A 17,216-nucleotide genomic window follows, 5' to 3' on the forward strand; every position below is an offset into this window, starting at 1 on the left:
TGAGAGAAGTGTGAAATATCAACCGGCGATTCGAGGTAGCTTCAAATAAAATTCCACTGACAGACTTTCTCAACTTAATGTCACTTTTCCTTTTCCATACTTTTTTCATCTGCTGAGGAACCTTACTGAACTATCACAAACTGAAAAGGCTCTCAGGCAACAAGGTAATATCAATATAAATACGCTATGAGTTAGGTCTACAGTATTATTATTTGCTTGTTTTATGACTTAAATGTGTCTTTACTGTAACTAGCATTGTTAGCTTAGCCTAGCTAAGCTTTCCCTTACTCTTTTAGCAAATGGCTGCTAGCTGCTACAGCTACTTGCATTTCTAACAATTTCACAGGCTTTTCTAAAACGAAGCATGGACACGTTTTAAAATGCTAAATTAGGACAAAATGCTGATTCCTTATTGCTATGTGTTTAGGGTGGTCAGTAGGGTAGCCATTTCCATAAGGTCAAAAAGGAGGACACATTTTAAAATATTAATACATCAGACTCGCGGTGTATTTTCATCAGCAATAAAGTTTTACATGGTTTATAGATCATGTTTGTGTCACGAAAATAAAAAAGAAGAAAAAATCAATAAAAAATCAAACTTTTTTTGAGAATTTATTTAGTTTGCAGTACCATGTGTTTAAACCACTAAGGCAGTGACATGCTTCTGTAAAACTGCAACGTGCCACAAAACATAACTGATTTTGAAAAGCAAATAAGGACAAAATGTCTTCAAATGTGCAGGACGCAGGACACATCACTGAAACAGTCCTGCCTAAACAACAGGACAGTCCTGCCTAAACAACCCTAAGCCGGACGCTGGTTTGTCCTCTAATAAATAAATACATAAATAAATATAACCCAACATCAGCCCCACCCCATGTTTGTCATAACTGGCCTGTGATTGGCCAAGAGTGGCTTCTGTTAAACATCACCTATGAAGAAACACACTCCTCAATGTCAAATATCATTTATTGACAGCGATGAAGGAGCCCTGCAGAGGCACAAACATATAATGGCTATGCTTACATAAAACAGGTGGATAACATTAAGAATCACCACCTAACTGATAATCACACATTAAACATTAATTAGACTCACATGAACAACGTCAGCAGCTCAACATGAAGTCGGCAGCACTGTAACAACGTGTCCTGTCGGCAGCACACCAAAATGGAGAACTGCTGCCGCGAGGCAACACAACAAACTCAGTACCCCAGTGACCCCTAGTGGCCGGAGGAAACCTCTACATCCCCCCCAGTCCGGAAGCCTATCGATATATAGGTAGACGGACTCAGCCACGAATCCAACGGCCACTCTCAGGCTCATATCGCCTGGGCGGCCTCCTCACACGACATGGATGAGGGGTAGGGGGCAACAAAGGTGGCGACCGCGAAGGCGGGGTCGTGGCAGCCGGAGCCGCATCAACAGCGACAGGAACCCCACGGGCCACGAGCCCCACGGGAGGTCCATCACTCGGCGCAGGCACGTCCACATCCGAGGCCGAGTCGCGGGGCACATCGTTCGGCAGGCGAGGATTCACCCGGGACACCACAGGGCCCGTAAGCACCGACGGGGGAACCAGCACCTGGGCAAGGGGCAGTGGCAACGAACCCGACGGAGGCTGCCCAATGCAGGGGGCAGCCGGCGTGAAGGCGCGGAGGAAGCGACGGTTGCGCAAAGTCAGGCGCCCTGACCCGTCGACCTTGACACGGTACTGATCGTGGCCCAGCGACTCCACCACCACACCAGACCTGTCCCACTTATGAGGGCTCGGACCCATCTGATTCTGGATGAACACTGTCTCGCCGAGCGCCAGCGGGCGGAGAGGCCTCGAATGAGCCCTCAGCGATTCAGTAGTACGGGACAAGCGGGTACGGAGAGCGTCCTCCTTGGCCGCCCAAGCCTGGCGCCATAGAGGACGGATGTGCGGGCTAGAGAACTTCTCCAGCCTGTTGATGAAAGAGAGTGAGTCCCTAAGGGGGCGACCAAAGATAATCTGAGCCGGGGAGAGGTTGCAGTCAGGATCAGGGGTGTTACGCAACTGCAACATGGCACGCAGAAAGCGGTCATTGTCGAGGGTGCCAGTAGGGCCGGTATTAGAAACAAGGAGGCGCTTAGCAGTCTTCACAGCGACCTCAGCTCTCCCATTCGACTGCGGGAAACCGACCGAGGACACACGATGCCTGATGCACCATAAGCGGAAGAAGTTCTCAGTGAGGCTCGACATGAACTCAGGACCACCATCGCTCGAAAGCTCCTCAGGCACCCCAAAGGTAGCGAAGAAAGAACGGAGGTGCCGAACCAGACCAGCCGAGCCACCCAGATCCGTGCCCGCCGTAGAGCTCAGAACCTCCACCCAGCCCGAGAGCCGATCCCCAACGACCAAGTAGTGGCGCCCGCCATAGTCAAAGAAGTCGGCGAACACAGCCTCGAACGGGGTGGACGGAGGCGACGACGGCAGAGGCGGTGTGGCTGCCTGCGAAGGGGCGTTGCGGTTGCAGTCAGCACAGCCGTACCTGGTGGCATGTATCTCCTTGGCCATTTCTCTGCTTTCGACTAGTGCAATCACATCATTCACCGGCTTACGCAGGACATCAGATATGCCCAGAGTGGCACGGCGTATGTCCGAGTCATAGATGCCATTGATCAAAACATCGCGGATGATGTGGTCAGTAAAGTCCACATCCCTCCCACACTCACACACTGTAGCGTAGGCGCATGTCTCCGCTTTCCCCCTCACTCTGGCAGCAAAGGCTCGGAACGTTTCATCACGTTCCTGGTGCAACTGAAGCAGCTCGGTACGTAGCACACAAGTAGCCACCGGGATGACAGCAAGTGAGCGCATGGCAGCGATGAGATCTGGCAAAGGCCTGGAAGCAGCATCGGGATCGGCTTTCAATAGGCTGTCACCTAAGTTGGGCCCGGCACACTGAAACAGTTGGAAAGGGGCCTGTGCATCTCCTATGCCCGAGCCAGCGCGGAAGACTTCCCAGCGACGAGTGAACACGTTCCATTCCTCTATGGATACACCAATGTCTACTGTGGGTCGGGCAAGTTTCGGGCCTTGGAAAGTAGGCGCCTGAGCTGTCGCCTGGGCAGGTGGGTTCTGATGCACAAAGCCATGGTTCGCCAACAGAGCAATGGCGAGGGCCTCAGACACATCGGCAGTGCTGAAAGCGCAGCTAGGGACGCAGCATTCAACGATGACCATGGCTCCTTCATGAAGAAACACACTCCTCAATGTCAAATATCATTTATTGACAGCGATGAAGGAGCCCTGCAGAGGCACAAACATATAATGGCTATGCTTACATAAAACAGGTGGATAACATTAAGAATCACCACCTAACTGATAATCACACATTAAACATTAATTAGACTCACATGAACAACGTCAGCAGCTCAACATGAAGTCGGCAGCACTGTAACAACGTGTCCTGTCGGCAGCACACCAAAATGGAGAACTGCTGCCGCGAGGCAACACAACAAACTCAGTACCCCAGTGACCCCTAGTGGCCGGAGGAAACCTCTACAACCTATATCATTGGCTCAATACATGTAAACAAAGCTCCACTTGTGGCTATATGACTACGTTATGTCCTCGCCGTCAAAGAAGACGGCAAAAAAAAGGCAACTCTAGCAAAAATGCCAAACGCTGGATATCTTTTAATATTGAATGGACGAACGAGCACAATTTCCTAACCAAAAGCAGTTGAGGGTCGGTTTCTGCATGCGTTGCCGGTGTGATATGGATATGAGCAGCCAGAGCAAAGCAGCCATAGAACGGACGGTGACACATAAAAGCAAGAGGTGAGCAGCAGGTACGTCTTCCTTGAAGACATTTTTTTTCCTTATTTGCTTTTCAAAATAAGTTTTGTTTTCACGTTGCACTTTTACAAAAGCATGTCACTGAAAGTGATTTAAAAACATGGTACTGTAAACTAAATAAATTGTCAAAAATAAGTTTGACTTTTTATTTATATTTTTTACCATTTATTTACACAAACATGATCTATAAACCATGCAAAACTTTATTGTTGATGAAAATACACCGTCAGTCTGATGTACTGTTATCTCGTTTTCCGCTGGTGTTATAGGTTCCAAAAAATACCTGCAATAAGTAAAATCCGCTGAATTAACTTTATGTTTTACATCTATTATAAATGTTTTAAGGCTCTAAAGTCCCTCACCACACAGTTCATGCACTTTTCTCAACGAGGCATTTACATATTTATTTCTTGTTTAAACATTCTCAATGTTCAAACCTTCATAAATTTTATAAAAGAGGTATATTACTGTAAAAAAAAAAAAATGCATACAAAATTGTACTTTAAAAAATCAGCGAAACAACAAAACCGTGAAAAGTGAACCGCGTTATAGCGAGGGAACACTTGTTCATTTTTTAAAATATCTCCTCTTTTTTGCAATGTTAAAAAAAAAGTGCACACAGTTCCTTGGAAATGGGTTAAGTACATCTTACGTAATCCCCCTCTCTGACACAGTGACAAGAAAAAGGCGATGAAAGTGTCTTGGTGAAAGGTTTTTATATATATTTTTTTTTTTTTTTTTGTGCATGATAAATGAATAACTGGCTTTTTGCTTGACAGTCAAGCAGTTCATTCACAGGAAAAGCTGTGTTTTCCCGTTTCACAGAATCCGAGTGAAATCACATCAGAATTTACTGTTCCCGCTGGCCGCTTTAACGAGTCGACCATCGCCGCCCCCGAACAAAGTGACTCTTGCGCCTGCCAGAGCAAAGAAGTGGATCTGTCACTTGGAATTAAGTAAGTCATTTATTTCAGGGCATAAATCCCCATAGTCACTGGAAAAATATCCACTCCTTATGCCAGTCTTCGGGCGCCCGACAAACGAGAGTTGTCAAAATGTTGAGACCGCAAACTGAGCTCCTGCAACGCACGGGCCCAATGAAGAGAAATTCAACTTTTAAGACATGACAATACTGTAAAGTGGTTGGGTGTTCAGTTGGAGTAGAAGCAAAAGAGGGATACGTTTCTCAACATGTAGCAGTAATCACATTTTTGCTCCTTTTCTCTTATTCACAATGTGAAAAACAACAAATGTGCAAAAATAGTGCCAGATGTTTTAGCAGTATGATAATCACCACAGGCTACAGTGTTGACTTGACCGCAAATTTACAAATAAAGTTCTTTTTATCTTGTAACTTTATTGTTGGCTTAAGTAAGTCTGAGAATTGCAGAAGTGTATAAGCCATTTATTTTTAAATTAATGTTATGAGTATGAAATTATATTTAAGTGTTTTCAGATCATAGTTTGCTATCCAGCCTGTTTTGGATGTCTTCCTTCTCCAGCACACCAGAATCAAATGATCAGCTCACCAGCAAGTTTTGAAGAAGACGTCTGAACAATCTTGATCATATGAATCAGGTGTGTTGGATTTGGGAAACTTAAAAAAAACAGGCTGGATAGGGGCTCGGACTTGGACGCACCTGGTGTGTACAGTTACCAGGTATCCATAACGGGCTGATACCTGACCTTATTTCAATGTATCAGCACAGTTTCGGCCACCCTCATGTGGCTGTCTATGATCAGGAACTAGAAATTAGAATAAAAAATACCATTAATTTCATGCAATTTTAAGTAAAATTGTATATATTGGGATAATTTATTTAAAATTATCTGTCATTGTTTTTTGGGGGGGAAGTTTTACATATCAAAAAAGTACTAGTAGTATCGGTACTTGGTATTGGTATCGGTGCCTACCAGGGTTATTATAGTTTTGGAATTTTTAATTTTAGTTAGTTTTGATTTCGTTTTGAGTTTGTTTTTTGTTTTTAATGTAGTTACTTTCAATTAGTTTTCAGGGTGGTTCTGTTAGTTTTTATTAGTTTTAGTTATTGAATAAATGCTTAGTTGTAGTTTAGTTTTAGTTAGTTTCAGTATTAGTTTTATTTATTTATTTATTTATTTATTTTTTAATGTGTATTACTTTGAGCAATATTAAAAAAAAAAAAAAAAACATGGGAGCAAGATCATCTGAAGGTGCTTTTCTATTGGCTGCTGCTAGATTACGTCACTTTTGAATGTCTTTATTCCGGTAAATATCAAAATAAATCTTCTTAAAAATCACATTTAAAATCATCCCCAAAGGCTCATGCATTAAATTCATTACCAAAGACTAAAATAAAGGACATTGTTGCTATAATTGTAGTTAGCTTTAGTTAGTTTTGTGAAAATAAAATGTAGTTTCAGTTGTTTTGGGGTTTTTTTAAAGCATTTTCGTTTTTATTTTATTTAGTTAACGAAATTGTTTTATGAATTTTTGTTTTCGTTTTTCTGTTTTAGTTAACTAAAATAACTTTGGTGCCTACTCAAGGGTTGAGTGCTCCTACTGGTATCAGTCTGAAAAAGAAATGGTATCGAAAATCCTCATTCTTTTTTTTTTTTTTTCATAACCGTGAAATATTAAGGGTTGACTGTCTTGTGAAAAGCAAACAAAAAAGCAAGTGGTGACTTATGCACTGTGCTACTTATTAAAAGCACAAATGGAAACAATAATTAGATAATATGCTTGAGTCATGGTCAAGGTGGTGTCAAACGGAGGCTTGTTTCCACTTAGGTTTGTGTGAAATTGAGAGCAGATCCATTTAGTGTCATTAAATCCGGTTGTGAAGGCTTGACCTCTCGATAACCTTGCACAAAATAAAGCCAGTGCAAAGTGCACTTTGCTGCAAGCCCTCACATTTATCTGACTTTGGATCAGATCAAATGCAGGACGCGTATCTGTAAAGAGGCAAGGAATGTTGACATTTCTCATTTCCCCCCAATTTCATTGTGATAAGTCACAATGATTTTAGACAAGATTGCATGTGAATAAATTCAATGTGATATATATGGATTCACACCGCATGTATTGAACATGACTGGAGAACATCGAGTACTCTATGTTCCCATCTGTTTATGCTCCCAACACACATTCAGTTGCTCTCACTCGTGTGCGATGACCAGCACATGTAAGCCCATGTTGAATCACTCGTCCCCTTCCTGAGCAAATCCCAGTTCTGACATGTGCCAAAGCAGAGGGAACGCTACTGCATAAACAGGCAGTATTTTGATTTTCCGCACCTAGGTGATGGTATTAGCTTAAATACGCTAAGTGCCAAGTCCACTGCAGGAGACACTGCGTACATCAGGATCTCATTATGGCCTTATTGAACATATGCATGATGTCAAATGAAGTTTAGGCCTCGGGCTGTGTTGTCATTATTTTTCCGATATGTCGAACATGCATTCAGAAAATGTGAGCACATCCTCTCGCTTGATGACGTTCAAATTCCATAATCAGATTTAGTAGCTGATTTACTGACGTTTGCCCGAATGAGGACACATTTTCCATGTTTGGGACTCTTCTGATTAATCAAACTGTCATGGAACCCAGTGGAAGAAGATTCAATGAAAACAGCAAAGGCCCCAGAATTTAACCCTGTGGAACACCAGACATTCCATGTGAATTCATATTGCACATATTCTTTCAACCATCTTTTTTTTTTTTTTTTTGCTCAACAAACTGACGTGAAACAGGGAATTAATATAATATCATCATTTTGGAATGAACATTTTATTTTCATGTTTAATCTGGAAGGGTTAGACCACTGTTGGATAAAAGTAGATAATGTCTATTAACGCATACTTGTGCAGTGATGTCACTTTCAATCCTCAAAGGGTTCTTTATACATCAGGCTCTTGTGATGCACATCCAAAATGATACATCTTCCTGGCTCTAAAATGTTGGCTGTGGGCAATTGCATCAGGATTATTGTGAAAAATGTCTGCCACAGGCATTTTTATAACTTGGTGATACATTCCTTTCGGCGAATGGATAAAAGAGGTGTCTTAAGTAGAAAACGTTTTCTCGAAACACTGACAAACAAGAGGCTTCATGATAACTCACTCACGCTTTTCTTCATGTTCTCACCAGATGTTTCACAAAACTTTAAGATCACCAGTGACCTAAACTACACAAAAAATGTGTTTAACACATGCTTAGAGTTTGGGGTTTTGCTTTTGCGTTTTACTTGATGAAAGTGCAATACTTGTACAGTTTGTAATGTGTTTTTCATCTCAGTCTCAACCTTTGTGTTTTAGTTGCCGGCACGGAAGCTTCTTCCCCTCACTTTTTATAGCCTTTTTCTACTTGATTTAACTGTTTAACAGATAACAGCCCTGGAATGGCATGTAACAAAAATCATCTCAGCAAAAGCGGAACCTCCAAAATAGACGTATTAGGTGAATACCGTCACCTAAAAGTGAGGCCTTTTATATGCCTCCTGAATACTTCATCTTATGTGACGATCATAAACACGTGAGGCCCCTCAGTTCTAAAATCACACTTGATATTTACATTATGGGTTGTGAGAGCTAACAAAAGTTTTATTCAATGTATTCAGATCTGCCCATTATATTGCCAAAGCAAGAAGAACCCTGTTGTCTTGGATGCGTGCTTCCTGGTCGAATGCCTTCCTCATATGGCGTCCGTAATAGCACATCTACTAATGTCGAGAGGTTGACAAGTGACACTGCAACCATAGGTTAGGAAACTAACAGAGCAATACTGCCACCTAGTGGTGTGATATAGGAACTATTGAAAGTGTTGCATACAGTTAAATTCCATCCATCCATTTTCTTAACCGCTTATTCCTCACTAGGGTCGCGAGGTGCTGGCGCCTATCTCAGCTGGCTCTGGGCAGTAGGCGGGGGGACCCCCTGGACTGGTTGCCAGGCAATCGCAGGGCATACAGAGACGAACAACCAAGCACACCGAGGACAATTCGGAGCGCCCAATTAACCTGCCATGCATGTCTTTGGAATGTGGGAGGAGACCGGAGTACCCGGAGAAGACCCACGCGGGCACGGGGAGAACATGCAAACTCCACCCAGGAAGGCGGATGCCTGGACTCGAACCGGAGTCCTCAGAACTGGGAGGCAGACGTGCTACTCAACCTCCGTGTCGCCACACAGTTAAATTCATAAAACTTAATTTTGTTTATTTATGTTAGCTTAGTATGGTGTCTGCCAACTAGTGATGGCCAAATTAAACTTCTCGAAAGTGTCATGAAATACTTGTATACTGTATTTTATTAATATTGTCTATTTGCACATGTTAAATGATAGTTGTTGTTTTTTTTAACTTTGTACATTTTTGCTAACATGTTACCTTTATTACAACATATCAACTTGCATTCGAACCACCTTGTCCTTTGATCTAACTCTTATTGTCATGTCCTCTTAAGTCTTTTTTTTTTTTAACGCTTAATTGGGCCTACTACTTTGCTGTATTTTATTTTATGGTTGGTCATTTTGCTAGTACTTTGGGAGCCGTTTTTTTAGGTGGTATTTGAGAAACAGTGTGTAAATAAAATTTCCATACAGTACAATAAAAAATAGGACTGCAATTTGAGTTTTGCTGTACGTTTTTTACAAGCCACCACCAGAGGTCACTGCCCACCAGCAAATGAATTTCCATAAAGCGCAACGCTTTTATCAATGTGATATATATATATATTTTAACTGCGATCTGTTGTAATTAAAATAATACCAATACACAAATAATCTTTTTGTTTTGCAAACCACGGTCATTTCAGGTATCGTATTCGAGGCCAAGTCAAAAGTCCCTTATTCCTGTTTCCAAATATGGACGCAGTATAATACGGCAGCTTCCAATGAGGAAACGCAGTGAAAGAAATGTCACTTCATATTTTTTGTTGTTGTTAATACGTTGTTGTTGTTGTTGTTGTTTAAGTATTGCATTTATTGTCATCATGTTTTTTTTTATGTTTTAGATTAAAAAATAAAAATAAAAAAAAATAAAAAAACGAATCCTGGACAAACCCAGAAGTGTGACCGACAGCACAACTCTGCTATCAAAGTCTGAAAATGACTTCCAGCGGTCGCGACTGTGGCCGTGAACCTTCAACTCTATAGACGATCTTAGCAGGCAGAAGTTAGCACCATCGGGCACACGCCACTCAGCCAAGCGGCATTGTTTTAGTAATCCAGGCGTGTCTGTGAAATCATATGAAATGGGTGTGGTAGGAAGAGCGACTCCGAGGCTGACACCGTGGAACTGTTAAGTCACACTTTTACACGCCCACGTTGGGATTTGAAGCAGGAGCAGAAGAACAAGATATTCAAGCGCCATGCTATTATAATACACTTGTTTTTTTCCCTCACCTTAGCTTGGACAAGAAGTTGGAGGCAACCTTCTGGTTCACGGAGCAAAATACTGTTTACTTTGCTTGCTGACGTGGGTGAGAGAGAACTTCTTTTTTTTCTTTTTCTTTTTTTTTACTGGCTGCATTTCAAACCTAGCTCTTGTACTGACATGAATAAACACAACAGCTACGTTATACTGCCTTCAAGTGAAAGAATCCATTGTGCAAATGAACTGATACATTGCAATGAAAGAAATGCGTTATGCCGCTTCTAGTTGGGCGGTGCATGCAGGCACCACCCAGAACAACACAAACTGTTAACACAACTACAGTACAGATGTTGTTCAAATATTCCAGAGCAATGAGCCTGGTCCAGCTGCTGAAAAGCCACTTCTTGAGCCACCTGATCATCTGCTACGTGTTCCTGGTCAGCGGTCTCATCATCAACCTGCTGCAGCTATGCACTCTACCTTTGTGGCTGCTCAACAAGCAGCTCGCCCGAAAGGTCAACTGCCGATTCGCCTACTCCATCTGCAGCCGTAAGTACTGTACTGACATCATGTTGCATCTGGATGTTATCACGCAGCCTCACAAATGTGTATATATCCTCTCATAGAGCTTGTAGCAGCGTTGGAGTGGTGGTCTGGAACAGAATGCACCCTCTATACAGATCCAAAGTCTTACCCTTTGTATGGGAAGGAAAATGCAATTGTGGTTCTCAACCACACTTTTGAGATAGACTTCCTGTGTGGTTGGACCTTCTGTGAAAGATTCGGAGTTCTCGGGGTAAGAAAGCCTATTATTTATTTATGTTTACATTTTCAAACAATCATTTCTAGAACCTCTGTAGGATATCAAAATATCCCATCACTGGTGAGATAAAGAGAAAAGGCCAGTAGGCTATTAATGTGTTGCTTATGGGCACCATTGGTCAAACATGGGTTCAAGTAAAATGGCTTTTTGATTTGTTTGTTGTGTGCATGTCTTCTATGTTCTATTGTATTCTATGCCATTATTTTATGCACCATATATGTAGATTTAAGGCAAAATATGAAATATTTTAATTAGAGCTGTCAAGTAATTAAATTTTTAATCATTTTAATCACATCTTAGATGAACAAATACAAATAACAAATATTCTGAATATCATATGCAAACATTTATTAAATGCTTTACTTTACTGCATGTAGTTTACTGCTCAAACACAACCTGCGCAACCTTTAATGTAACCATCCGCTGTCAAGCTACAGGATCATCTGCGGTCAAAATGAATAGTGTGATTAATCTGCATTAATACATGATTAGTGTGATATTTTTATTTTTTTTTGGACAACACTAATTTTAATGTGTCTAGAGAGGAACTAAACTGCTGAACAGGTTTGGGAAACTTTGCTCTAAATGTATGTTGTTTTAGGGTATCAATAATCAAGAATTTTACAACCATCAGTTTAAACATAAAAGTTGAAAAACACTTTGTGATATGTGTTCCAGTCAACAAAACTTCCATACACTTTAAATTTATCTTAACTGATTGAAGATTTAAAGTCTGAGGTCAAAAACAGAGTGCTGATTTTCATATTACTGTGTGTGTGAACATCATATTTAAATATTAACTCATTTACTTTTTCTTTTCTAGATCCTGTTTGTGTTGTCTCTCCTCAGACTCCATTTTGAATGTAGATGAAGTTAGACTACCACATTTAAACATAGTCTATAAGTTTAAAAAAAAAAAAACTTTTGAATACTTACCCATATTTTGAAGAAAAAAAAAAGGAGCTTTGAAGTCCACTTACAGCTTCTTTAACATGCTCTGAATGTTTTTCAGAGTTCCAAAGTTCTTGCCAAAAAAGAGCTGGCTTACGTCCCAGTCATTGGTTGGATGTGGTACTTCCTGGAGATCGTTTTCTGCAAGAGGAAGTGGGAAGAGGACAGAAAGACGGTGACGCAAAGTCTTCAGAACCTGAGGGACTATCCTGAAAACTATTGGGTATGTGTTGTTGAGTTGTCCCCTGTCTTTATCAGTGGTTAGCACCTTGGAATAAAACTACTGATAAATAATTTTCCGGTGCTAGTTTTTGCTTTACTGTGAAGGAACTCGCTTCACACCAAAGAAGCACCAGATCAGCATGCAGGTGGCCGAGACCAAAGGTTTGCCCAAACTGAAGTATCATCTTCTACCAAGAACCAAAGGCTTCTGGGTCACTGTTCAAAATCTCAGAGGAACTGGTGAGTATCTGTCACTATCAGTCACGATATGTCCGTTTTTGAACGAGCGCACAGTTCAAACCATCGTGTCTTGTTTTTTTTCTGCACAGTCGCAGCCGTGTACGACTCCACACTCAACTTCAGAAACAACGAAATGCCGACTCTGCTGGGAATCCTGAGTGGAAAGAAATACCATGCAGATTTATATGTGAGGTACTGACTTCTTTTTGTGGCTGTGCTTTCTCATAAACATGATCATCCTGCCAGTATCTGAGAGCTGCATTCGCCCTGGTTACTTGCAGGAGAATCCCCCTGGAACTGATCCCAGAAGATGAATCTGACTGTGCTGATTGGCTGCATAAACTCTACCAGGAGAAGGTGAGAAGGTTCTTGCCTCAGTGAAACAAATTCTAAACATTAAATTATTATTTTTTTTTTATTGAATGACAAAACAACAACAGTGATTATGATTTAAAGGGGAACTCAACCCCCTTTTTCTGGACAATAATATGTTCTATGCAGCCCCACTATTCTAAATATGGTATTCTGGTTGATATTGTGCTAGTGGAATATGAGTTAAGCAGCAGCCATTTTTATCTATTTCAGGGGGCGGGCATTTTGCCACTTGCTGTCAACTGAAGTTGACATCTCTAAATGTTGCTCAGGTCTCAGGTAACAACCAATCACAGCGTAGCTTCAGAAAACAGGTGAACTGTGATTGGTCGTTGCCTGAGCTCTGAGCAACACTGATGTCATCTTCAAGCGACAGCAAGTGGCAAAATGGCCGCCCTCTGAGATGGATTAAAAATAGCTGGATTTTGCTTCGTAACTAATATTCCACAAAGGTAATATTAATCAGAATGTCATGATTAGACTAGTAAGGTCACATATAACATTATTATTGTCAAGAAATGTTTAAGGTTGAGCTGAATATGTCACTAATTGCGATCAATATGCTCACCTTCTCCTTGCTGACCTTTTATTTGTATGGGAATGTAAAGGATGGTTTTCAAGAGGGCTATTTGCGGACGGGGCGGTACCCCGGCCCCATCGTGAGTCCTCCACGCCGCCCCTGGTCATTGATCAACTGGTTGTTCTGGTCCTGCCTGCTCCTGTACCCACTGGGCCTGCTCCTCGCACAGCTCATCATTTCGGGATCAGTGGCCACCATCTTGGCTTCAGTGGTGCTCTGCACTGCAGGTTGGTTTCACTCAAAGTAACTGGGACATGAATCTGTTTGAAGGGTTGAATTGACCCTCTTTGCATTTAACCTGCCCTTGTTTGTTTCACAAAGCGGCAGATTTGACACCTTGTAATGTAAGTTGCATTTGTTTTTATAAGTCACGCTTAGTATGTACTTACATGTGTCTGAATACAGTGGAACCTCTGAAGTCAAACAAAGAATGAACGCCATAATTTACAATAAATATTCCATAATGTGAGATGTCAGCATATTTCCCAAAATTTGACTGTGTATCAGCACCTCAGTCAATTTTGAACAGTGGGCTTCTGTTAGCGTTTTCTTTAGCTTTTTGTGGCAAATCAATGTGACCGAACTTGATCAACTTTGTTGTAGTACATCAGTATACATTTTTAAAAAATATAAACATAGGTCTAGTAATTGCTCATTATATTACATAAGTCGTGTCGAACCTACCAGGAGGGTGACATGATTTGGTGCGATCTTTCTGCTATGGATACCCGGAGGTAGCAAGGAGGAAAACTTAGTGAATGTAGTTAGCCTCTGATGGTGCTTGCAGCTAGCGTTTGACGCAATGGGTCACCAATCGCTTACCTTCCACAGCTGGGCCCTGCAATTGGTCGTCGTTGTGTCCCATGATTTGGGCTTCTACCCCTCGTCTCGCTCTGTTTTGTTCCCGCTATCTTCTCCCGCTAGCCACTCTTGTTCTCCGCTCCGGCAAGTTCATGCTAGCCTGTTCGCTCACTCACTCCGAATAATAAGTGGTAGTCTTGCGAAGTGTGGTCTCTCTGTGGCACTGTAGTGTGCAAGCTTCAAAATCATTGCAGTCTATTAGTTCACCACTAGAGGGTACTAAATAATACACACTGTCACTTTAAAAATGGTGGTTAGCTTCATTTTGTTTTTCCCCTTCCTCATATGTTAGATTTAAAAATGTTTGAAAATAAATTGTGGTATTACCTTCTTAAGCCATGATTAACATTTGTTAGCTAAGAGACTCTTATTGTTAACAGCTGACATATATTTGTCCTGGGCCGATCGCGGTGAGTTAAAGTGACCTAATCCACCTCTTAAATCACTATTATCACATTGCAGTTTTACAAATGTACTAAACTATACAAACATACTAAAACACAGTATAACAGTGTGTTGTATTAGAGAGAGGGAGAGGGAGTGGCGTTTCATGTTTGTGATGATTATGATTGCTACTAAAGCAAGAACCGTTGTTATCTCTTTAACTTCAACTCATCTCGCCTTATCGCTATTTAAATAACGATTTCACAACAGCTATGACAAAGCGTTTTAAAGAACTCGCGCTTCACTGGAATTACTGAATAAATCCTTTTCCACTTGAAAGGATTTCCGATTAGTTAAATAAATAAATAAATAAATAAAAAATAAGCCTTTGCCTGTATGTATGTGACGTGAGCCAGCACTCATGATTCCGAATGCCATGAAGGGGAGTGAATGAAGCTTATGTGCAAGTTTCTTTAATAAATAAAGTTCCCTTATGTGCTAAACACTGACTTTATATCATAAAATATTTGTACATAGAGTATATTCCTCAATATCTTAAGTAAATATGCTGTATCTTACCAAGTCTTTGTCAGGGAGAATGTTCATTTTTTTTTCATGTGGCAACAATCTCAAGTATGTCATTGTTTTGCACTCCACTAGTAAAATATTAAATGTAGAACAAATGTTTATCTCTCAGCTTCAGTGGGAGTTCGTTGGATGATTGGCCAGACTGAGATTAACAGATCTTCGAACTATGGGAGCAAGACGACTCGTCAAAACAACAACTGAGGATGCCAGAAAGCGCTTGGAGATGCATCATAGCACAGCCGCAGCAAAATGGAGATTCAAGTTAGCTTTATGACTGCATTCTTGCTTTCTACTGCAACAAGTGGAGATCTGCCCGAAAGAACAATGTAGGCAGTGTACTCCCGAGAATCAAGTGGACAGTGTTTGGAAGAATGGCATTCAAGTTGCTGAGAAAACTGTCGTCGTTTTTAGGCAAGCATACATAATATTTTGAAATTCAAGTCACAACAAGCTCAGCAACTACTTAATCATATGAAAAAATAGCACCGTGAGAAAATTGAATTATGATTAAATCACCATTTTTCTGTTTGAATAGTCACATATATTAAGTCCAAAATTGTACATATTGAACTCTACGAGTGTGTACGTATGTGTATGCTAATTGTATTGTAAAACTTGAGTACCGGTATATGTGTGACAATCAACATTTCGTCTCTGGAACTTAATTACAAATACACAAGTTTGTATACAATTATTGCACATTTTGTGTGATGTAACCAACATTTCTTATGTAGCATTCATATGAGTGAAGGTAATAAAATGGGGATGGCCAAAGAATGGCTATGGTCAGTGTTTTATTTTTTTATTTTTTGCTCTTTGATCTATGAGTACTAGAATACCTTTAAAGGCCCATGATGCAGGATTCAGAGTTTTTGCACATTTGCGACCCCTCTGGCGAAACGCGGAATGGACGCCAGCGACGCGCATGGCCAGGATCATGCTCAGAGCAAAAGTTAAAGTTTCGGACCGACCGCGTCAACATTATTTCACTTTATAGAAAAATAGGGGCAGTAGTCATTGTGCCATAGTAGTGCCTCCTGTCCAATATATGATTCTTAAAACGTGTGGGTGAAAAATATGGCTATTTTAACACTCCAATTTGAATCTTAAGTTGCATCATGCCCTTTAACTAGGAAGCTTATAAGTAAAACCAACTATACAGTTAATGGGTAATTTCCAAATAAATTTAAGTCTTAACTCTTGTTAGTATGCCACAGTGTGTCATTGCAATTCAAGTATGCTTTGCTTCTCTGACACTATCACGTTTACAGTAGGAAATTCTTTCATTTGGACAAGCCCATCGATATGTTTTCTGTAGTCTATGGCATTTCAACTTGTCCTGATTAGTTGGTTGCTGCAAGTCACCATAGAGCACACATAATGTGCCATTCCATTAACCAACATGTTTTTGGAATGTGTGAAGAAGCAAACAAAACCCACACAAGCAAAAACAACGCAATAAATGTCCGTTACTTGCTACTAAATTCATGCCTTATAATGACAGGAGGGAAAACGGTAAAAACAAGTAACAATCCTACTGATAGTGGTTGAGATATATTCCACTGTTATTGTAACTGACAATTTGCTCATCGTGGTCCTAAATACAACTGCCTAATTTTTTAATTTCCCCCAAAATTAAGCTACTGTATTCGTATAATTATCGATCAACATAATACCTGTGTATATTTTTATGTTCTTGTACAGTATGTATGTTTATTTTTCTCTGTCGTAATTTTCCTGGTAGTATTTTTAACCAATTTTCCATTGCACTAAAATTGTTAGTGTCTCATTTTAGCTGTGTACTTGCGGGCTTAACCCGTAAATTGCACAGTTGTGTGAATAGTTTTATTTGAACGTGGGGTTAAAGTAAAATATTATTGTAATCGTTATTAGTGAGCCTTGAACTTGCTGTTTTAATATCTTAAATGGCATAGTCGTAATTTATTGTACACGTACTTAATAAGGATATTACTATTATATTAAGGATATTATTATTATTATATAATTATTATATT

General features: G+C 40.6%; 2 protein-coding genes across 5 annotated transcripts; one reads left to right on the plus strand and one right to left on the minus strand.

Moving 5' to 3' along the window:
* Window positions 1–951: 951 nt before the first annotated feature.
* LOC144001771 (uncharacterized) lies at window positions 952–3,522 on the minus strand. Of its 2 annotated transcripts, none has more exons than XM_077496322.1 (2): window positions 3,385–3,522; window positions 952–3,277 (listed from the first exon to the last, which is right to left on the minus strand). In XM_077496322.1, the coding sequence occupies exon 2, from the start codon at window positions 3,209–3,211 to the stop codon at window positions 1,292–1,294; it is 1,920 nt and encodes a 639-aa protein (XP_077352448.1). In that variant the 5' UTR covers window positions 3,212–3,277; window positions 3,385–3,522; the 3' UTR covers window positions 952–1,291. The 2 variants fall into 2 exon arrangements, with proteins under 2 accessions (XP_077352448.1, XP_077352449.1); XM_077496323.1 differs by having other exon boundaries at window positions 952–3,302.
* Window positions 3,523–3,577: 55 nt separating this feature from the next.
* Window positions 3,578–15,978, plus strand: agpat4 (1-acylglycerol-3-phosphate O-acyltransferase 4 (lysophosphatidic acid acyltransferase, delta)). Of its 3 annotated transcripts, none has more exons than XM_077495594.1 (11): window positions 3,578–3,821; window positions 4,654–4,784; window positions 10,215–10,286; window positions 10,548–10,729; window positions 10,807–10,976; window positions 12,016–12,177; window positions 12,263–12,416; window positions 12,506–12,608; window positions 12,698–12,773; window positions 13,397–13,595; window positions 15,311–15,978. In XM_077495594.1, the coding sequence occupies exons 4-11, from the start codon at window positions 10,552–10,554 to the stop codon at window positions 15,400–15,402; spliced, it is 1,134 nt and encodes a 377-aa protein (XP_077351720.1). In that variant the 5' UTR covers window positions 3,578–3,821; window positions 4,654–4,784; window positions 10,215–10,286; window positions 10,548–10,551; the 3' UTR covers window positions 15,403–15,978. The 3 variants fall into 3 exon arrangements, with proteins under 3 accessions (XP_077351720.1, XP_077351719.1, XP_077351718.1); XM_077495593.1 differs by having other exon boundaries at window positions 3,578–3,810; XM_077495592.1 differs by lacking the exons at window positions 3,578–3,821; window positions 4,654–4,784 and adding an exon at window positions 9,853–10,104.
* The last annotated feature ends 1,238 nt before the right edge of the window (window positions 15,979–17,216 follow it).

This window comes from Festucalex cinctus, chromosome 14 (genome assembly GCF_051991245.1).
Source record: "Festucalex cinctus isolate MCC-2025b chromosome 14, RoL_Fcin_1.0, whole genome shotgun sequence".
NCBI classification, from domain to species: domain Eukaryota; kingdom Metazoa; phylum Chordata; class Actinopteri; order Syngnathiformes; family Syngnathidae; genus Festucalex; species Festucalex cinctus.